The sequence below is a fragment of the Seriola aureovittata genome, chromosome 21, assembly GCF_021018895.1.
Source record: "Seriola aureovittata isolate HTS-2021-v1 ecotype China chromosome 21, ASM2101889v1, whole genome shotgun sequence".
Taxonomy (NCBI): Eukaryota; Metazoa; Chordata; class Actinopteri; order Carangiformes; family Carangidae; genus Seriola; species Seriola aureovittata.
The window spans coordinates 5968136-5990172 of record NC_079384.1 but is presented as its reverse complement, the minus strand read 5'-3'; the positions used below and the strand labels follow the sequence as shown (position 1 = coordinate 5990172).

The 22037-nt window shown below is 40.7% G+C and overlaps 3 protein-coding genes across 3 annotated transcripts; all 3 read right to left on the bottom strand.

Annotated features, from left to right (window-relative positions):
• Window positions 1-914: 914 nt before the first annotated feature.
• On the bottom strand, window positions 915-4892 carry pvalb9 (parvalbumin 9). Its single transcript, XM_056366675.1, has 5 exons — window positions 4659-4892; window positions 3413-3480; window positions 2677-2809; window positions 2035-2144; window positions 915-1196 (listed from the first exon to the last, which is right to left on the bottom strand). Exons 2-5 carry the CDS (start codon window positions 3471-3473, stop codon window positions 1171-1173), a joined length of 330 nt encoding a protein of 109 aa, XP_056222650.1. The 5' UTR covers window positions 3474-3480; window positions 4659-4892; the 3' UTR covers window positions 915-1170.
• Window positions 4893-6898: 2006 nt separating this feature from the next.
• LOC130162923 (parvalbumin alpha) lies at window positions 6899-9396 on the bottom strand. Its single transcript, XM_056366822.1, has 5 exons — window positions 9245-9396; window positions 8676-8742; window positions 8001-8133; window positions 7449-7558; window positions 6899-7307 (listed from the first exon to the last, which is right to left on the bottom strand). Exons 2-5 carry the CDS (start codon window positions 8734-8736, stop codon window positions 7282-7284), a joined length of 330 nt encoding a protein of 109 aa, XP_056222797.1. The 5' UTR covers window positions 8737-8742; window positions 9245-9396; the 3' UTR covers window positions 6899-7281.
• Window positions 9397-12828: 3432 nt separating this feature from the next.
• LOC130162922 (parvalbumin, thymic-like) lies at window positions 12829-16286 on the bottom strand. The gene is made up of 5 exons (XM_056366821.1): window positions 16202-16286; window positions 14028-14145; window positions 13691-13823; window positions 13349-13458; window positions 12829-13111 (listed from the first exon to the last, which is right to left on the bottom strand). The coding sequence occupies exons 2-5, from the start codon at window positions 14086-14088 to the stop codon at window positions 13083-13085; spliced, it is 333 nt and encodes a 110-aa protein (XP_056222796.1). The 5' UTR covers window positions 14089-14145; window positions 16202-16286; the 3' UTR covers window positions 12829-13082.
• Between the last annotated feature and the right edge of the window lie 5751 nt (window positions 16287-22037).

Below are 22037 nucleotides of genomic sequence, written 5' to 3'. Positions count from 1 at the left end.
AAGGAAAAGGAGCGTGTTAAGAACTGTTCTTAACGTCTGTTGTATTAAAGGACACATTTCTCAATACGTTTTCATCTTCACTTAACTAAACAGTTTTATGGTTTCAATTTCACCTTGTTTACATCTTTGGTTACATCGACCTGCAACTCTACGTTGCACAGTGGAGATAATGCTGGCGCACTGTGCTGTTTGGTTTGGTGGAGTTTGTTAACAAACCTAGTGAAACACCCAGTGACACTGTCTATTTGAATTGTATTATATACTATATATATAATATTGGAAAGACAATTGTAACTTAAATCTCCATGTTCAGCTCTTTGTTTAAGTTATACCTCACATTTACTTTCAAATCAATCCACTTTATATCTTTTTTTTTATAAAAAACCTTGAAAACCCTAACTAAATTAATACCCAAATAAAATTCCATAGTTGAGAATATTTTAGTTAATGAGCTATGAATAATACACTATACACACTACCCACACTTTTATGTTCTTATCCATTTTGCAACACCATCAGGGAGTTATCTGATCGGTCCCAAATTCACTCTGTACACAGCAAATATTGATTTAATTTAGGTTTTTTTCTGTTTACTGTACTCTGTATTAAGTTAATTGATCAATAACAACTATTGGTGTCATTATTTATTAAACATGCCTGAAATGTTTGTACAGTACTGTTTATTCCTGAGCTGCATGTCAACAACTTTAGGCTTTAGTTTTTCTCTAAAAGTCATCTTGGTGTAAATGATTAATTTATGTCTTCGTGTTTGAAATTCATATCAGAATATTATATGTACCATCATATGAAACTGCTCTATTTTCAGATAAGAATCAAATATTGCATTATGAATTTCACTTAATTTCATTGGTGAGGATGCACAAATAACAAAGGGCAGGCATAAAGAGGCAATGTATGCTTCCACATGTTTATTTATCTCATTCATTGTCAGAGGTGGGACGTGCACAGACAAGAAAACATGGACCATCACAGTGGAAAGACAAATTAAAAGTCTGTTGTTTTTAAATGGACAAAAGGTCATTCAAAAACAATTAATGCACACAGAATTTGGTAGAAAAGGACTTGGGGATGGAAGCTGGGATCATTTGACTCCGGAGCTGGGGAGGTGACTGAGGACCTGACGACTTGAGATATCTTCATCTGCAGAACTCAGGACAGGACCATTGTCTGGAATTCTAGAGAAAAAAGAAGCATGTTGAAATGGCTCTTCTCCAAAATAACAACAACCTTTTGCAGAATCTGTGAGTGTATGATAGACACTGGGACCTTTAACTGACCACCCACCAGACACCAGACAAAGCAACAGACAGAAATCATCTTTTTGTCCAAACACTTGATCCTTTTATGTAATACAGCTGAGCTCAGATTTTACTAGTAGCTGGAAGATGTGCAAAACTGGGATAAGCATGGAGGTCATGACTTGTAGTGTCCAGGCAGGTGGTTCCTGCACTGATGGACCTGAAGCAACTTGGTTAAACAAAGACCCTGAAGGCACCAACATAACTTCAAGGACTTTCTGCACCAAAGAAACATTTTCATGATTTTAAGTCTGAGCTCAAAGGAGCCTTTAAACATCCCTCTGGAGTAAAATGCTTAAATTATTGCACTGTTGTGTTGCTTCTATCAATTGCGTTGCTTGTCACTACAAATATTTTGTCAAACTCTGCTTGTTATTCTTACAGTCAGTCCCCTATTTACTGTAAGTAAAGAAGCCTGAGGCAGTGCGTTTCAATAACACTCAATATATAAAGGTAAAGGTAAAGAAAAAGTCTTCACTGTATGATCCCAGATCTGTGAAATCTAATATATTCCATTTAGCAAAAGACTGGTAGTTGGCACTGAATGAATTTAAATAGTCTGTCTAATAACGTACAATGGCAACAATACATTTTCTCAGGGGGCTAAAAGTGCTTTAAGCTGCACTGAGCCACTGAGATTTAATCCAACCACTGAGATAATTTCTTCTTACATCAGGAGTTTTAAAAATACGATCGAGAGAAATCAGACACTGACCCTCTGCTCCAATTCTGCCGTCACTGTCATCATCAGCTGCTGAGATGAAGCTCTTGGTTTCTGCCTCAGTCAGTGTCCGCGCCCCGGGGATGAACCGCTGCAAGAAGTACCTGGACACACACACACACACACACACACACACACACACACACACACACACACACACACACATACAGGTAGTTTTTGAGTTGACTTTTCACTGACACATGCAGAGATGCATTTAAAAACACATAGTTCAACCCACAGCTCTTGTTACACAGAGGTGAATTATACAACAAAAATTACAATAATAACACTGGTGCCATCCCAATAATACTACTGTGATTTATTGGACTAAATCTTTCTTTCTTTCTTTCTTTCTTTCTTTCTTTCTTTCTTTCTTTCTGTCTTTCTTTCTTTCTTTCAGACTCACACATAAATACACACAAACTGTATATTCAACCCTGTAACTCAGTACAATTTAATATGAAAACTATTCTATTTGAAGACAACTTTTAAAGTAGTTTTTAAGCAAGAATTAGCTATTTTGGGTGTTTCCTGTGACTGGAGGTAATAAGAATTACAGTGATAGCATCACTTAGCATATTACTGTATATGTTGGGAAAGGACCAAAAGCTTGTAGGTGAGGGAGGGGTCACACACTTGAGCTCAGACTCCTCGATGAAGCCGCTGTTGTCCTCATCGAGGATCTGGAAGACATCTTTGACCTCCTTGGGCGTCTTTGAGGACAGGCCACACAGCTGGAAGAACTTCTTGTAGCAGAATGAGTCCGGAGCTGAAAACACATTAACACGTAATGAGCATAATGAGTAAAAAGGAACAGGAAGAGGAAGAGTGGGGTTAGAGCCGAGGTCCACCAGGTTGGGAGCTGACGTGGAGATTAAAACATCGTGTGGCCGCTGTCCAGGTGGCAGATTTTCAACCCCTGATTTTATCTTTTAAGGCCGGCAGACACAGGCCACCGTGATTAAAAACCTTTCCAAATTCAGGTTTCATTCCTTTATTCAAAGCTGGATATGACTTTAGAGGAGAGGACACTGTATAATAATGAACACAATGCAGCTGTAGAGAAGATTATGCACCTTTCCGTGTGAGTTCTGAGTTTGATTTACCAACTGCAGATCAGGATTATTGTGCAATTGATCAAAATTACGTGTGAATTAATTGAGTTAATTATAGCTTTTGATCCTGTGAAAGTCTTATCATCACGTTGAAGTGGCAGATAGAGGAGTCATGTACTTTGCATAATCTGCTGAGCGGTGGACAGCGTGCTGGCATTTAATTTGATAATGAGTAGTTTCAAGTATTGCCAAAGCAGGGATTGGTCCAGTGTGTGTGTGTGTGTGTGTGTGTGCGTGTGACTGTGATGAAATACTACCTTGACAGTCCTTGACAGCATTTTCAATGGCCTCAGCTGAAAGGATGGAGGTGAGCGACATGTTGGTCCTGCAGTGTAAAAGGACAGCTCAGTAAATTATTCACACATACACTCTCTCTCTCTCTCTCTCTCTCTCTCTCTCTCTCTCTCTCTCTCTGTCAAACACCTTTTCTTCACCTACTTCAGGCTTTTTGATTGAACTCAGTCTATTTTTGTGTCGTGCTGGATTAACATTTTCGCATTTGCTGATGTATCTAGGTTAATATTATGATCCCATCAAAACTCCAGCAGTGATTGTTTGGCAAATATGCTTGAGGGAAAAAAAAAAATTTAGAGTTATACTTGTGGTTTTCATGAATTCTATCTTATAAATTCATAATTAATTATGTTATGATTCATTCTTGATTAATTGTGCTCCTGATGCGATTGCCCCTGGTGGCCTCTTAATTACTGAGAGTATTTGCTGCACTTAATCGGCTTGTTTGGGCTGTACAAAATAATTGGCATTTAGGGACTGCACAAAAATCACTGGGGAGCAGGGTGTGATAGCAGAGGGACAATTTTATATTTTATCTGATAAAAAAGCAGCAAGAGCCCCCCCCCTCCCCACAGTGTTGTTATTATTATTATTATTATTATTATTATTATTATTATTATTATTATTATTATTATTATTATTATTATTATTATTATTATTTTCTTGGACTCTCCCTTAAGTTTGAGCTGTTCAGGCCTCTTACAGAATGAGTCAGCTGGGCCAAGTCACATTGGTGCTGATGAACTTCAACAACTAAATATTTTTACAGCAGAGTAAATAAAAAAACAAAAACTGACAGTTATTTTAGCATAAATTAAAAACACACAACTTTCTGACCTCATAAGTAATTTTAGCACAGTCCCAATATTATCTTGTGTTTGTACATATATTGTTTTTTTATGTTATTTTCATCATCTAGTTTACAGTAGTGAATATTTGGTGAGCTAAAAACAAATCGTATTATTGACCTAACAGTTTAAAAACACATCTTGTCACTTTACTCCTTAGAGGATTTGGTGGTAAAAATACTTGTTTGTAGGCTAACAAAGAATTTCACACACAGCTAAACATTTCTAAAACTTGACTAAACCCCCTGCAACAGTGAAAAAAGTGAAGTGTAGGCTACAGGCTCTGTCACCCAGGCAGGTAGGCAGCACACCTGGCCAACACCTGCACTGAGAGTTTCCCCCGTGCAGCTGTGGGACTCACCGCTGTTGGCTCGGGTTCCTCTCCGTCCAGGTCCAAAACAGCAGCAGCAGCAGCAGCAGATAAGGCTTTGTGGTGGCAGCTGACAGCTGGCTCAGTCTTATATATACACAGAGGGCTGGATGCACCGACTGATGCTGGAGGATCAAATTTTCCCGCAGCCTGCCGCCTCCTTCTCGAGTTCCTCACCTGCTCACCTGCCCAATTAACCTTTGCTGTTTATATCCGCTACACACTGCTCTCTCTCTCTCCCTCGCTGTCAAAACTGGGAGGTTTTGTCCAATCAACAACCCCCGTGTTACATTGCCTTTTCCCCTCCCTTCTCCTCCCCCCCCCTCTCTCTCCCTCTCTCTCTGCAGGTGCATGTAAGAGCTTACACACATCTAAAATTTAATCAGGTCCCCTTTCTGTCTTTGGTTTTAGTGAATAATCTCCTAAATTCAGATGACCATAGGGAGCAGCAGGTCATAAATCATCTTATGACTCACCAGGGGATTGTTATCCTCATGTGTTGCACTGATATCAGGGCTACAAGCTCAAAAACCTCACTGTCTGTCTGTCTGGGGTGCCATTATTTACCTATAAGCCTGCTTAACAGGTTGAAAGAGGGCTTAGGTATAAATTTTACTTAAGCTGAAGACAATGTAAAAGAGACCTTTGTTTTCTGTAAAGAGCTTAAATGGTATCCTATTAGTATTTTCTCACAGTGTCTTCAGAGAGAAAGGAAGTTACAAAAAAATGAAAGGAAATACTATACTGTAAATTAGTCTGGATTGTGAACTAAAAGCAGAACTGTCACTCCAAAGTATACAGCTTTTACCAGAGACAACAACATATTTAGTTTTAATAATATGTGAGTGTTTGATTTACGCCACTGCTGTAACAACGGTTAGATGCTGCGTGACTTTTGTGTGTTATGATGGTTTTCATCTGGAAATGCTGTCACACACACACGAGCTCAGGACCACACACACACACACACACACACACACACACACACACCTGACCTTCTGTGAGGTGGTGGTGGTGGTGGTGGGGGGCGTGGGTGGAGTTTTTTTTGGGTGTTGCACCTGGTTACCATGGCAACTGTCCACTCTAAACTGATGAGTCTGTTGCAGAGGGAAGCCTTTCCAACCATCTGACACAGCAGCATCTCCGGTGAATCCAGTCAGCACTAACAGCATTAGCAGAGAGGGGAGGGAGTCTTTTTGTAATGAGAACCAAGGGAATAAATCTCATTATTCTTCAGAGTTTCACCTGCGGGGGAACCTCTGATTCAGACCCTTATTCACCTGAAGTTTAGGAAGCAAATCAACATGAACATCTAATTCTCCAAGTTTGCCATGTAAAACCATCAGGCATCTGAAACCCTTGTGACTCATTTACAGATTAGAGGCGCCATCTTGTGGCTGCTACCCATCACCGCAGGGCATGGCCGCGGGAAGAAGCTTAACCTCACACTGTATGGGGATGAGAGCTGGATTAAGTTGGGCAAGAGTCGGGTGCGTGCGAGTGTGTTTACGCATCAGAGTCTAGATTAAGAGGGTAAATCTTATACTAGCATCACATCACCACAGCAGGATGACGATGATGATGTTGATAGTGTAAAAGGCCATTTTAAAAGTTTGATGATGCAACTTTTGGAAGAGGCGAAAACACATTTCTCCCCTTACAGACAGAAAAGTTGAATTTGTGAGCAATAAAATTGACCCTTGCTCAATATCAATATACTGAGGGGTTCTGCTGCTACAGCTTTATTTGGTCTGGTGGTTTCACCAGCAGCTAATGGCGGCTAATGTTAGAAAACTTCAGGTAAACAATGCACATTACAGAATCACTTCCCTTTTTCCACATGTGCTGCTGTACCATTATTAATAGCATTATCAGCCTTTAGCTAAATGTTAGCCACTTAGCATTACTTACTTTTAACATAATTTGACATCAGCAACCTCCAAAAAGAAACAGTTTTGCATGTGTCTCATTTGCTCTGCTGTTGTCATTTAGGATGGTTAAGATTTTTTAGGATTGATCTAAATAATATTGTTATCTTTAGGTCAGATTTACTGCAAAATTCACCTAAACCGTAAGCATTAAATGTTGACACCAATTCCTCAACCGTTAGTGTATGACTTTCACTGTCATCTGTGCTCGCAGGTAAAGAGGTGCATTTTTCGGGAGGCAAGCTATTCTTTGCGGCTTTCTTTGATTGCAACTGCGTATGAAAGACCAAGGTCAGACTTGAGTTATTGAAAAAGAACCTTTATTGTTTTCCCATCGTCCGTCCGTTTCCCATAAAAGTGCATCATCACTGATCTCACAGTAAGCAAAACTCACAGACTAAAACGACGACAGAAGTGAGAGAGAGAGAGAAAAAGACACAAGTCAACCATGCTATACACTTAGTCAGGTACATTCAATGTGGACAGCAGAGATGTGAGCAGGGCCAGAGAGAGAGAGAGAGAGAGGGAGCAGGTAGTTTATGTTCAGGGATGGAAGGTCATGTGTATAAAAGTGGTGTGGAGATTTGAGAGAGAGTGAGAGGGAAGAGGAGAAGAGTGGAGGAGTACGTCTTGGCTAAAGTTGTTCCTTTAGAGTTGTGAAGTAAGATGTTGGTCATTTCATTCATTTAATGCTTGACCATGGCAGCGAACTCTGCGGGGAGACAAAGACAGAGAGAATTTCCAGTGTTATTTCAAGATCTTGGGGGGGGGGGGCTGTTTGACATTCATTTGAAGCCAATAAATATGATTCATCTTGTGTTAAAAAAAAAAAAAAAAAGAGACATTTTCTCACCATCAACTCCGATCTTGCCATCACCATCAGAGTCACCGGCCTTGAGGAAAGCCTTGGTCTCAGCGTCGGTCAGAGCTCTGGCACCGGCAGAGAAGTTCTGCAGGAACAGCCTGGAGAGCACAATCATTGAGAAATGCTGAATAAATAACATTCATGCAACCACATGCCATTTCTGCACCGAATCTATTGGTTTCAAAGGTGTCAATTTATCTCCAAAGCCTAAAGGATTATTCACTGGATCCTTGTTGCTTTTAGCTCTAGATCATTTGGGATTTCTCATTTCAAATGAATACAATGCACTTGATTTGGACCAAAAATTAAAGCTGCGTTCCTTCTGATTCCTCCTCTTGTCTATGACACCCTACAACGTGAGACACCAGAGGATAGAGCAGGCATCGAGTTACTCCTGAGGAGAACACCTGGTAGCCCAATATTCTCTGATGCTTTAAGGCACTGACATCATTGTGAAGTCACTGTGGGCCAAAGAAAGATGATCCCTGTGTTACAAGAAGCCCGAGGAGCTTGAGATGAAATCTAGGAGAGGATGCCTACTTCAGCTCCTCCTCCTCAATGAAGCCACTCTTGTCCTGGTCGATGATGGCGAAGGCCTTCTTGATGTCATCGGCGGACTTGGCTGCCAGGCCGACCTTAGCAAAGAAATCCTTGTGCTTGAAAGAGTCGGCAGCTGAGAGGAGACAGAGGGAGGATTGTATCAGACACCGTGCAAAGAGCACATACAGAGCTGCACTCCTTTTCTTTTCTTTTACAATAAAAGGAGCGCAGCAGCTGGTTTCTGTTCATCTTCAATTTGTGCTTTGACTGTCAGTCTGCATTTTAGCTTAACCTTGCAGAGGTGCTTTTCTTACAGCAGATATACTGATACACATTAGGATACATGCTCTCTGAGACATACAGAAATTACATTAAAGTCACATTCTGCTTGCTTGCTGCACCACTGATCCAGCATCCAAGAAGTGCTTAAAAGGATTATCCTGCAGTGTTAAATGCATGACTGTTATTGTGATCAGGTTATACTGTTATCTGGTGATACAGCATCAGCAGCTTCACTTTGCAGCAAGACACTCAGCTACAAATGAGTAATGTAGAACTCCAGTTCTTTCTCTTGCAGAGCAGATTTGCTGAAGTGCATGATTTTGTGTGTGTGTGTAGCTACTTTGATGTCCCAAGTTATAATACCGTATGTGGTGACGGGTGTGAGGGGTTTACCTTGGCAAGCTGCAAGGGCTGCAGTGATGTCAGCGTCACTCAGAACTCCGGCGAATGCCATTTTTAACTGAGGGAGGAGAGCAGAGGACAAGTCATCACTTCATCAGTTCAGCTGCAGCAAATCAGACAGGATGAAACAGTTTTACTTTGCATCTAACCCTGTTAAGTTTCCTCACTAGCACTTCAAATCACAGTTTTCAAAGTTACAAAGCTACATGAAATCTTCATTATGCCATGCAATGCATTTCATAGTTCCTCTCTTTGAGTATTCCAAGGCACAAATGATCAGAAAAAGTAGTCCAATTTTTTTTTTCTCCCCAAAACCAAGCCCTCCAAGGCAAAAGATCAAATATCCTTTGCAGCTGTGGTTGGTTGGCAAATAGATTTTTTCCATTTAATTCCTTAGTTAGTCCAAAGCCAAACTCTGAGCTTCTGATGTTCAGAATCTGGCCCTGTGAAGCCCTTTCCTCGATTTGTATCCCGTTGCATGAAGTTGAAGCCCTGAAACACACTCTGTGAGTCAGGCAGTGGTCCTGACTAAAGGTCTGCAGCTCTTCAGTGAAACTCACCTCTGGGTTACCTCTAAGACTAGAGTGGATTCGCTCTGATGAATCTGATGAATCTGCTGACTGCAGTGAAGCCCTCAGCGACTCCCACAAGCTTATATACCTTCACTCACCCGAAATATGATGCATAGGCTATGTAATAGACACTGTGTGCAAAGCAGTCAAAGCAGTTGGTAGAAAAATGTGTCCAGTAGACAGAGCTGGTCTATTTATATCTACATAAATGAAGATGCTTAAATGGTAGGCTAAGTGTAGGCCTATGCAAAAGTGCCTGATATTGCATAGGGCTAATAATATACGCTGCTGATTTGGGTGAAACGTTCTCTGTGACCATGTAATTTTGATCTGCTAAACTCTGCAGAGCACAACGGAGTGGAGAATGAGGTAAACCTTTATATTGTCTATGGTTATCATTACAAGTGATCAGACAGATCAAACTGCTATGTATAGTGTAAGTTATTACAGCAACTTATTCTCCTGTCGGTCTGGTTTCAGAAGTTTAAAGATTGAACGAAATAATTCTCTCATGAGTAATATAAAGTTTTGAATAGTTTTTGATGGTTTTTAAGTTTTAAATTGTATTTTTATTGTGATACTTGTGATGACAGATAAAATATATTGTATACATTCTTTTATTTTGTATTGTCGAATGAGTCCGTATTTTATTTATTCCAAGAGATTTCCTCAATAAAGAAATGATGACTAAAACACAGTGTTAGTATTGCTGATGTATGCAGCCTATAGCAAAGCGTAACCTGAACTTCTAAACCATAATCACCGGTGGTGATTAATGACCCACACGTGCCCTCTGAACTGAACAGTTTTGGTGAAAACGAGCCTGTGCATAATTGGCATGCGTAAAATGTCTGCAATGACTTTGCTGGCATTCCAGTGTCAGAAAAGTGTCAAGTTGTTGTGATTGATTGTCGCAGGCGATAGTGATATTGTGACCGAATCTTTTTTAAGATATACGTCTTTATGTGTTTAGATATTTAGATTTTTACACAGATTGTAACATGAATTTATCCAATGAATGCATATATAATATAATATAATATAATTAAAATAAATATATTGCAGTTTTTGCATTTGGCTCAACATTTGTGGAGATGAGACGTTCGACCAACTGGGATAGTATACAAACAGAAAATACACTGAAGCTGCAGAAAGCCGTGTCAGCTGTGCTGAACTTAGAGCTTTACTCACAGCTAAACAAATCAAATTTCAAGCAGAGTATATGTATAAACAAACAAAATATAGACCTGTAGCTACATTTCCAACCTCTTTTCTCATTATTTCAAAGAATAAATAGGGTTCACGTTTCCCCGTATCACTGAAGTTGCTGTTGCAGTGGAGCAGTGCATCATTTTGAAGGGCTCTTTCTGCAAAGTTTAATGCATTTTTTTTCATGTGAATGCAATCACTATCATAAGGTGTAAGAATGAATAAAAAGGGGGACACGAATAATGAAAACAAACACAAGATGATGAGATAAACAGTACATCACACTAGGGTGGGGTGGGATTTGGCTGGAGGGATTCAGTGAAGTGATTTAATTTATAGCAGTCCTACATAGGATCATCCACCAGGTTTTATTTCTTATTTTTTATGACCCCTGACACTCATTCAGATCATTAAGGCAATGAAACTATTTGAGATGCTATTTGAGGAAACACTGAAAGTTGATATCATATCATCATCTTAACACTTGAGTGCCTTGGTGTAGTAAGGCGCGGTTCTCACACTGCTCTAAACAATGAAATGAAGTAAGTAACTGGTCCAGGGGTCTTTCCATGCCCATGTTTGCTCCCGAGAGGCTGCAGGTTGTCATGTGCCTGTTATACATCAGGTGGCAGTATTGAGATGATGCTGCGACTAACATGATTTTACTGTATGTGCAAAATTTCTGATAAAGCCTCTATTGAAAACACTCAGTTTCCACATATTTACATAGAATAAGTTCTCAATTTAAGTGCAGCTTAAGTATGTTGTCTAATTGGTCACTTCCTCCACTTTAGTGTTTTCACACGTATGCTCTCTCCCTAGCCAGCATTTTTTTTTTTTTTTTTAAATTTCACTCTGCTTCCTTTTCATTTCAAATCTTCTTAAAAGCTCTGTAAAACTAATCTTTGGCCTTTAACATTTGCTGTGGTCAAATGAGGTCTCTCACCTCAAACGACTGGGCCCTAGATACTGTAACTATTCCTGCCCTCCTTCAATATCAGGCTTAAATTACAAATATCTCACAGCAGAGATGAAACCCATTAAGCAAAGCTATGAACGTCTGTAATTCGAGAAAGTGAGGGATGCTCCGCCATCATATTCTGACGTTTATATTTGAAATTCTCTTTTGTAGCAAATTTGTGGAATATTTAGAAATCGAAACCTCATCTTCCCCTGGTTTAATAACCATCTAGGGTTAGTAAATTACTTTAAAATATCAACTTCCTGACAAGAATTTAAAGTTTTCATAGGTGTTTGCCCCCTCACGCTGCAGCAGAAATAGAAGTGACCCATATTCCCCTGTCACCCTCTTCTTCCCAGCAGAGCAGTGGTTTGCCATCTGAGAGAAAGTTGCAAATAAATGTGCCGCACTGACAGAAGTGCTGTGAACGTTCTGGCCCAGAAACTCTATCCTGTCCCCGAGCTCCTCTGCTGGGTCACTGCAAGTCCTCGGCTTCCTCGGGCCAGCACTGCTGGAGCTCTGCCAGACACCCAGTCCCCCTATCACTGTTTTCTCAGACCCCCCCATCTCTGTCTGCCAGAGCTGCCTTTGATCCAACAGTCTGTGCCAGGCTGGGCCAAAACTCTGCCCCCCCACCCATCTGCAATCACACCAATAAACATTTCAAGCCTACACAGTGGCTAAGACCACAGTGCCAAAAAGCCAGTGAATACTGTCCTGATGTCATCCACTACAAGAGCAAATCAAACAACTTCCCTGCAGCGAAATGTAACGCAAAAATATTCTTTCAAATTAAAAAACTGAGTATAATATTCATATTTATTATATTTGTGGAGGAAGATGAGTGGCCTTATGCTGTAGAGACTCTGAAGACACAAACTTGTGGGCTTAGTAATTTATTTCAGAAACTTATTTCAAAAACTCGGATTTATAGATGGTCTATTATTAAAAAATAGTAACATCTGTAACATAGTTTTCACGGTGAAGAGGTAATGACGAACTGGAATAACTTGACTCACAGCTGGAGCGATATTTGGGCACAAAGTGTCTTAATTTACTAAGCTTTATGGTAGTAAACAATAAAATAGTCTTTCAAATAAGATATTTTCACCTACACAATTATTTAAACGAAAATAGGCTAGATCTTGAGTACATGTTGTGTAAGTGTAAACATATAATTCACACCATACTCCTCCACCTAGGTCGTCAGGCTGAGGTTGCCAGAATGAGAAACGTGTCATTTTCACAGCGGAAAGTTGCTCATGTTGTTAACTGGAGAAACCGAAGCCCCCTGAGCCCCTGCAGAGGCCGGACCTCTTAAAGTGCTCGATGTAACATAAACACGAGAGAGAAACTTCAGCTCATCTTGACAAGGCAAAAACAGACAAAAAACACATTCATGTTTGATGGCGAAAAGTAGATTTATTTATGAACTCTTCCGGCAGGGAAAGACACATAGCAGAGAGGCAATATTTAATTTGAGTTTTACTTGAATTACTATATTACATAATTTTCCATTTGAACTCTGATGTATTTTATTTTATGACTCTAAACACATGGATGAGTCCATGGGATTTATTGTAGCTAAACATTATAAAAAGAAGTTCATCCTGAGATCATCACCGTACAACATATCATCAAGAGACTGTGCAGGCCTTATGAAGACTTGACCAGCGCAGAAAACTCTGGAAAAAGAGAAAGAAAAGCTGAATTATAAAGTCCTTTTCCCTCTAGCTAACACCATCTTCCTGCATCCATCTTCAACAGCTACAAAAATACCTAACATAATGAAGTCTGTAATTCTGGCAGTGACACATTGTGTGAGGTGATTGTTGTACCTGCACTTCAGTTGCCTATAGCAACAAACAAAACAGAAAATACAATGCAGCACCTATAGTTAAGTGCCCCTCAGACCTGCCTACCTTCCCAGCCAATCTTCCCATCTCCATCTGAGTCTCCCTCCAGGAGGAAAGCTCTGGTCTCAGCTGCGGTCAGGGGCCTTGCCCCTTTGGCAAAGTTCTGCAGGAACAGTCTGATGGAGAACGGGGGAGGTAACACCACAGTAAGAGAACATCCTAACATCCAACAAAATAAATATATAAATAAATAAATGTGCTGCATCGGATAGAAACCCAATACTGCAGCTCAAGTGTACAGAAAGTATCGTCCTTTTCTGTTCTCAGAAAACATTTGGATGAAATACAGCTTGATACATGAGATGGTGTGCATATTCATATACATGGGATATTTGTATAAAACTCAACTGTAACTCATCCTGCTCTATGTAGCCACTTTTGTCCTGGTCCAAGATCTTAAAGACTCGCTCGATCTCTGTCGGACTTTTCTTGGATAAACCCACAGTTTTGAAAAACATCTTTGGGCTAAAGGAATCCTTCGCTGAAAGTGAAACAACGGATAAAACTTGATTAGATCAAGTAAATTAAAATATTGATACACAGTAGGCAACAACTAGCATCCCTATTCCCCCGAAGTAACATGTAATTACAGTGAAATGCATAACCAAAGGCCTCACCTCCTGGGACAAGAACAAATATTTCAATATATAACCCAATATGACCCCCCCAAAAATGGCTTCCTCACCTTTACAAGCATTGATAGCTGAAGTGATGTCTGAAGCTGCAAGAAAGTCGGTGATAGCCATGGTCGTGGCGGAGACTCTGTTGTGCTGGATGTTGCAGCCTGGTGTAATATGTGACCACTAATGGGCAGAAAGACACAACTGGTGACAGTGAATAGGCTTTACCCCCCCCAGTGTCAGAAACCACCAGTGTCCTTCTGTCTGCTGTCACCTGCAGCTGACCACTTCAGACATCGTGTGTGTGTGTGTGTGTGTGTGTGTGTGTGTGTGTGTGTGTGAAAGGGAGGCTGAAAGACAGAGTATTTTGCATTTGCACAACTGTGTTTTAAAGATTTCTGTGGAGGTTCAAAGGTCATAATGGATTCGAATCTACCAAAACAGACCCAGGTCAGGTTGCATCTGTCTGTAAACAAAACAGCACTCAGTGAGGTTATATTTGGTGCATCTAGAGGGAACCTGGCTGGCCTGCATTTCCTCTTCACTAGTGTTTCCAGCTACAGTTGCTGCCTGCCCGTGGTCGTCCCTGGCAATGTTTCCACAGGCTGTAAACATCCTGTTATTATGGCCTCTGTCACTTTCAGGCTGTGCTCAATGGAGCTGTCTCCACTCACAATCACCTTGTTCTCACATGTTTTAGCCCATGAAAAGCTATGTTCTCAAATGAATGTGTTAATTTAAAATGATAAACCAAGGGTATACTGTAGGTATAAGATAAGTGTACAATTCACATATTCTGAGTGGCAAATTAACAGTTAATTTAATGTGTATAATGTTTACATTTAGTCTAAGTCCCTCCTAAATTCCTGTTAACTACTAGTAATTTCAAACAATAGTGACGTACTAAATTGGGTTACACGATTAAAACTTATTGTTGCTAGCTAAATGTCTAGCACCTTCCAACTGAAAGCGCTCAACTCTGTAAACAGGAATTCACTGTAGCCTCACAAGCTGTCAAATTATAATTAGGTAATTTTCATGAGGGGAAGCAATTGGCTATCTGAAAAAACGAACTGAAAAGTTTTATTTATATATGCGTAGATGCGATTACAACACAATAATACCTCTGGGCAGCACTGTCTCTTCAGGGCAGACTGGAGGCTACAGTGAGTCGCTATTGGAAAGTTGCGGGGCGGACCAGGATAGCTGGTTATCATGCTAACTTCAGTAGAAGAAAAAACGTGATGGAGACAAGAGTTAACATTGAGTGAACTCACAACATTTCCTCTAGACCGGTAGGTAAACAACTGTTAATGCTAATTTTGGCTATGTAGCGATAGCAAAACTTATAAAAAGCTTCTTTAAGAAAACATAATTATGGCAAATTAATGCCAGTTTTGTCAGTTAATTCAGTTAGCTATGACTGTTACACCTGGTACTTACTGGATGTAAGTACTTAGCTAATCCTTAAGTAAGAACTAGTTTGAATACACACATACTACATAGGTTTTTTCTATCTGCTCCTAATAAACTCACAACTGAGTGTATATTAGTAATTATCAGTTGTATGCACAAACTGCAAAGTGCCTGACTGGAATTAATTGGTTGATTTCAGTGCTGTTCTCACCTGTGAACTGTTTCACCTGGCAGCCTAAAAATGTTCTTTAATTTAATAGTTTTACCATATATTATTATTATCAGCATATGTTTTACCTCTCCTCTTAATATGTAACTTAAGACGTTTACTCAGAGACATTATTTACTTTGTACTTTTATCTGAGAACAATTTTACAGTGATTTTACTTCAACTCTAGTAAAATGTGTTTTCAGTAAAAGTAGTTAGTGACCGTTGACGTACTCACGTGCTGACGTCATCGTAGTGTCACATCTCTGGACTTTCTGTTACTGGCAGAGTTTGTTGCTGCTCTGTCTAAACAGTTCTGTTTTCTTCATCACAGTGACAAACTACCTGCTGTACATATAAACTTACACTAGTTCTGCTCCAGCACCCAGAGCTCTTTGCTCCGTTTAGCGACTTTCACTAATTCAGCAGTTGTTTACATACTGTTCAGATCAGCTAGTTACATTAGCTTAGCAGTTAGCGCTAGCTTCTTTCTCTCTCTTGCCCGGTGTGTCTTGGACCAACAGAAGAACTTGTTCGTCAGAGTGTGGTGTTGTTGTAACTTCAGTGTAGAGGACTGTGATGTTTATTACAACTTCACGATGTCTGCTGTCTTACCTTCGACGTACAACTTCATTATGTCTACTGTCTTTCGTTGGACACATAGCTCAGTTCGTTAACCGGAGCCGCTCTACTATGTGACCGTCTATGTGCAGAGCAGCCTTGAGCGTGATAGGCTATTACTCGTGACGTCTAACCAATCAGATCGTGTTGTGGGCGGGACATGGCTTCAGACCGCAGAGTGGAAACTACAAATCAGGGACAGGCAGCATTGAAGACGAAGTTGTGCGTTTTAAAATTAATTGATTTCATCGATCGGCTAGAGCCCGGCCAGCATCAGAATGATCTGATATGACTTCACTCCAAACATAGTGCGAACAAGTTCACTCAAACATTGGTAGGGACAACTCTGTCCTCCCAAAATATAATGCAAACCTATGCCCTTGTATATGCACAGACTCTGGGTGCCAGAGTTTACTGATCCTTGAGACAGGGTTTAAATAGATGCATTTTTCAGTCAGTTCTCATGTGTCCCCATGCAGAGTACCAGTTTAAATGAAAACCTAAAAACCACCATAACTGGACATGACAAGTACTACCTGATGATGACAGCATATAGTTGAGAGGGGTTTGCAGTGCAAGGCTGAGCCATATCTTTGTCAAATTTGAAGCTTTTTTTTTTTTTTTTTTCATGTGAGACTGAAACTGTCAGCCAAAAACAACATCTACTAGTTGCATATGCCCTTTTTTTTTTGTTGTGCTGTGAATCAATCAATGGGACTTGGTGGAAAACCACCTGCTGAGGAATTCTCACACTTGCAGGTGCCTTGGCAGTTTGCAGCTATTACATACAGGAAATGGAGTGTGGTTAGCTGGCAAAATTATAGACTTTTGTTCTGACAAAACACACAGCCCCCTGTATCCTTCTACACCACATTTGACCTCTTTTGTGTAACTGAATTATAGTCCATGTGATTTCATATTGACTTTATCGTGCTTGTTAATGCTATTATGATTCGAAAAGCCATGTTTTCCGCAGTTTCAGTGCACATATTTCTTTGTAGCTCCCTTGTGTGAGGGGCTTCTGCTGGGCTGCGTCACACTGGCCCTACCAGGCAGCACGTGTGGGCCCTAGGCCCGGTCAGAGTGACGTGAGCCCGGCTTCCTCAGGATGGACTACAGTGAGGCCTGCAGTAACCAGAGGGGCAGAGGAATGACAAAAACATCCTCTGTTCCCCCTCATGTACCTGCCCCCCTTGGCCTTGCCCCTTTCCACGGTCCGATGCTTGTTTTCAGGAAGACCAGGCTTCCTGCGTGATGGAGCGGTGGATGAGAGGAGGAAGAGGGGGATGGGATAGACAGGAAAAGACAGACACAGAGAGAGATGGATGGGGATGGAGTGACGGTCCTGTGAACAAAGTGATTTGAGGGACTTTGTTGCGATTGGTGGTTGTTTTCTTGACAGGTACGAGCAGCTGTTAGGGAGTCTGAACAATGGAAACAGGGAAGATTACTCTACAGATCTTCTACGTAGATAGAAAACTTTTTTTGCCTTTTTATTTTTTTCTCTTGCACCTGAGAAAAGTCATGTACGATTTTGGCAAACTTAACAGGGAGTGGCCTGATGTACAATTGGGACAAATTAAAGACAAATTTTGTGAGTACACAAGTCAGTGTTTGAACTTTCTGAATCTGGATCTTTGTACTTTCACTTGCCTGAAATACAGTCGTTCCTATTTCATGCTTCAATTTCTGATGGGAAATACTGCGCAATGGGACAACCAGCACAAGACACGTAAAGCAGCAGAGGTAGGTATCACACCAACAGATGGTAGGTTACACTTTATACAAATTAAAGGCCCTTTCGTATTCTATCAGCACTGGTTACATTCTTGTTTTGTGCTGAACTGGTTTGTATGTTCTCTGTGTCTATGATATACTGATACAAAGCTTATCTGGAGAGACTGTGCTGCTCAAGTAAACTTTGACAGGATGGCTCATAGACACATACTGGATTTTGTGGGAATTTATTATATGAGATTTGGCTTCACACCAGTCACCACTTTATCATTAATTCATAATCATTTATTATTATTACAACCATATAGATTTATGGGTTTTATCATTTATGCAGCTAAAATCTAAAACATATAAACCACAAAGATATTATTCACTGTAGAAAACGGTCCGTGTCCCGCCAACAAAGTTCCTTGGAGAAAAAAAAGTTGGCTGTCTGTACGATTTACAACCCTGGTGATAACTGGTGCATACTTTGAGTATTTTAATGAACACATGAGACGGACAGACTATATCCCACTCTAAGTTATTGGTATAGCTGTTTATATCTTTTATATTTTTGTCAATATCTTAATCCTGTTTGAAAAGATAAATCATAATCTGTGAAACGTGTTTGTGTTGAATACTGGGTGGTGCTGTAGTACTGAGGGTGGGACCATTAGGTCATCACTAGATTGTTTTTTTTACATTGGCAATACACGGGAAAACCTTTATCCTGCCTGATGTTCTGATATTGACCTTTAACCTTTGCTGTGTGGACAGAATAAATGTAAAATATGTCTAGAACAGTGTGTCAGATTTCAGGCAGTTGCTCTGTGTAATGCCTTGAGTGGAAACAATTTATCTTGGAAGCCGTTTTAATTCAGATAAATGATAATGTCATCAGGTTAGGTTTAATGTCCTGCTGCATGCTAGACTAAATCTTTAAGTCCCTCTGTAATGACTGAAACGTTTGGCTTCTCAGACAGAGACAGGCAGACGGAGAAAAGGAGAGGTACCCTGTCCACCCATGCATCCCTGACGAAAGTGGATGCTCCTCCCTTTTCCTGGGTTCAGTTACTGCTTCATCTATTTCTATCTGACCAGCTGTGGTGTGGGCATGCCAGTGACGCTCTCGAATTCACCCACCCATCACCACTACCCACCAACCCCTGTCTTTGCTAACAGTTTTATCTCACGGCTCTGTTTTGGCACCAGTCTTTCAAGCTTTAAATGTGTGGTTGTCTGGCGTCGTGCATGTGTGTGTTTCTGTGTGTGTCCCTCTCTTCCCTACTCGACTGTGTTTTGACATGAATCACTCATCACTGGATGTGTGTGAGTCGGTGTTGTCTGTAAATGCATCTATAGTATTTAGTCCACAGTGCATTATGAGTCTTTATGTGGGCCTGTGCATGTATCTACAGTGAGCGTGTGCTGCCGCATTTCAGTTAATTAAATGACAAAAAAAAGAACTTGAACCACACCACTAACTCCCTGACAGAAAATAATGTTTCACAAAGGTGTTTGGTTCGTGTTTGAGTTTTTTCCCTTTTTGGGGAATTTTGTTCCATATTTTACTCCGATATGCCCTAACGCAATAAAGGAATTTAACTATGTGTTTGACTCAGTGCGAGTGTGCCTGAAGTAAGCCCAGTAGCTTCCCCTTACCCAGACAATAATATTTGTTGCGTTTCTCTCCCAACCAACAGCATAATGACACTTTTTAATCTCACTTTGTCTCTCTGTCTCTCTATAATTTTCTATGCTTCAGTGTTGGCCTGCGGCAAACTTCAGGCAAGTGACTAAAAAAAACAAGTTTTCTGTCGCTTTACCATTAAATGATTATTTAGTAATAAATGGAAAAGATACAGGTGGCAAACCGAAAGTTGTCTAACCATCCTGACGATGTTTCATTGAACATCTACATAAGTTAAAGGGATACTTTGACTTTTTTCAGGAACATACTTATTTGTTTTCTCGCGAGGAGTTAAACGAGAACGCTCACTCTCGTGTCTGGATGCTAGCAGCTGACGTACCCAGCTTTGCTTGCAAGACTGGAAATGGGGGAAACAGCTAGCCTTGCTCTGTTCAGTGGTAACATTATTCGCCTATCAGCACCTCTAAAGAGCACTAAGTTCACACATTATATCTTGTTTGTTTAATCCATAGAAAAACCAAAGTGGACAAACAACAAGTCACTGTTTTACAAGAGGTTGTGTGCCAAACTATTTTTTGACCAGGGCAAGTTGCCAGACAACCAGGGGAGACTCCAGAGAACTCTGGCCAAGGAATTACATAACCCACTGCTAGCTGTTTCCAGTTTTTATGCTAAGCTACATTAGCCTACCAGTGGAAGTAGCTTCATATTTAGCATAACACTGTCAAGCTTTCCAATTTCACATAGAAAAACACCTGTGTGGTGTGTCAGAGCCTGGTAGAGTGACTGTACATTAGGAGATGCATGTTAAATACATAGAGATCAAGCTGTTTCCATTGCGCTTGGTCCTGGCCACTCTATTTCTCATCTGTTTGAGCTGTAACTAAGGGGAAATCCTGACTCATTACATTTTTGACTTAAATGTGTTTGCTGCTGTGCAACTGGATCGGGGGCCTGATGAATTCCAGCCAGCTTAAGATGCAAGTGATAGGATTTGTGCTGGGACAGTACAGGGTGAGGGGGTTGATGGGTTTGGGAGGGGGAGTCAGGGACTCCCTCGGAAGTCTCTGAGGCGGGGCAGCTGGGTGGTTGCAGCAAAAATAGCGGTGTCAGGGCGAGAGACTCTGGCTGGATTTATAGGTGTGTTGGACAGATGGATGTACGGGACATAGTACGATAGATCTGACAAGCTAAGACCCTTCCCAAAATATATTCCCTGAACAGTCCATTCTCTTTGTTACAGAGCCCGTACAACAGCTAAAACAAGTCTCCATTTAAAAGTAAGGGTTTGACATGAGAGTACAGTGTACTGTTTCATGTTTCTATAGTGTGAGGTAGTGTGATATACCCCGGGGCAGTGCCTGATTCCCAAATAAAGATATTTATGTATATTCCAAAGCCACAGGCCCCTGTAAACCTCATCACATTTAAGATTAGCCGCTGAAACAGATCTGCTCTTATCTGATCGGGGTTGTGTATGTGTGTGTAAATGAGAGCTCTGTCAGCGAGCGTTCAGTCTCAAGCCTTTCCATAAACACTTTAAACCAGTCGAGGAGTTCCACAGCTGTCTCAGCCTGCGCCTGTTCAAGTGTGTGTGCCTGTGTGAGTGTGGTCGCACAGGTCAGGGGTCACGGTCATGCTTTTCAACACTTTTCCCGTTGTCTTTTTCCTGCCAGCAGTACTGACATTTCAAGTAGATTCCTCCTCACTTGTGTGTGCGTGTGTGTGTGTGTGTGGCTACTGCGTGTTAACTGTATGTTCCTGCTGAAATATCATTTTGCTCAGCTGGTCCCTTAGCTGTGGTTTGATTACAGGACGGGATGAGGTAAGTGTTTACATACACTGTCGCACCCATTGCTCAACCTTTTAAATGGCACAAGTGCAGAGACTGAAATGCGTGCACACGAAGTGAGAGACAGGCCTTTCATCACTGGTTTTAGTACCAGACTGATATAATGGTTAAGTGTTAAAAGCTGTTGTCTTTCTTGGCCTTTGTTGCATGTTGTGTTCACAGTTTGTGTTTGTGTTTTAAACCAACTCTGTCACTCTGCTGCCGTACAGTGGTAGCCAGCTGCAATGACACGTTGCAAAGGTGTTTTTAACCAACAGAATAACAGCATCTCTGCTTGTGTTGTAGCTCTCGGTTTGTAATTACCTATACATGGAGACACTGCAGAAATAATACATTTGTCCTTCAGATCCATCCATAACTAGCTGCACCATCCCTCACCATCAATGTAAGCGTAGCTCTTGAATATGGTGCAAGCATTTATTAGGTTTTCATGCTTTGGTAAACACAACTGAAAACTTAATTAACATGAATATACTGTATATAGAAATAGTTTTCTGTGTGAATCTGCTATACCATTTTACTGAGATGCATATTCTAAACTAGTATGTTTTACTTGATGCATATGAACTTCGGATCTCGGGGTTGTTTGTTTGTGCTTTGCATTTTGC

Coding starts and splice junctions, on each gene's coding strand:
- LOC130162922 (XM_056366821.1), bottom strand. CDS start 14,088: ATGGCTATCACCGACTTTCTTGCAGCTTCAGACATCACTTCAGCTATC. Junction 13,459..13,690: donor ATAGAGCAGGATGAGTTACA/GTTGAGTTTTAT, acceptor GTTCTCCATCAG/ACTGTTCCTGCAGAACTTTG. Junction 13,112..13,348: donor TGGGAAGATTGGCTGGGAAG/GTAGGCAGGTCT, acceptor CTCTTTTTCCAG/AGTTTTCTGCGCTGGTCAAG.
- LOC130162923 (XM_056366822.1), bottom strand. CDS start 8,736: ATGGCATTCGCCGGAGTTCTGAGTGACGCTGACATCACTGCAGCCCTT. Junction 7,559..8,000: donor ATTGAGGAGGAGGAGCTGAA/GTAGGCATCCTC, acceptor TGTGCTCTCCAG/GCTGTTCCTGCAGAACTTCT. Junction 7,308..7,448: donor TGGCAAGATCGGAGTTGATG/GTGAGAAAATGT, acceptor GTCTCCCCGCAG/AGTTCGCTGCCATGGTCAAG.
- pvalb9 (XM_056366675.1), bottom strand. CDS start 3,473: ATGTCGCTCACCTCCATCCTTTCAGCTGAGGCCATTGAAAATGCTGTC. Junction 2,810..3,412: donor TGCTGTCAAGGACTGTCAAG/GTAGTATTTCAT, acceptor ATGTGTTTTCAG/CTCCGGACTCATTCTGCTAC. Junction 2,145..2,676: donor ATCGAGGAGTCTGAGCTCAA/GTGTGTGACCCC, acceptor GTGTGTGTCCAG/GTACTTCTTGCAGCGGTTCA.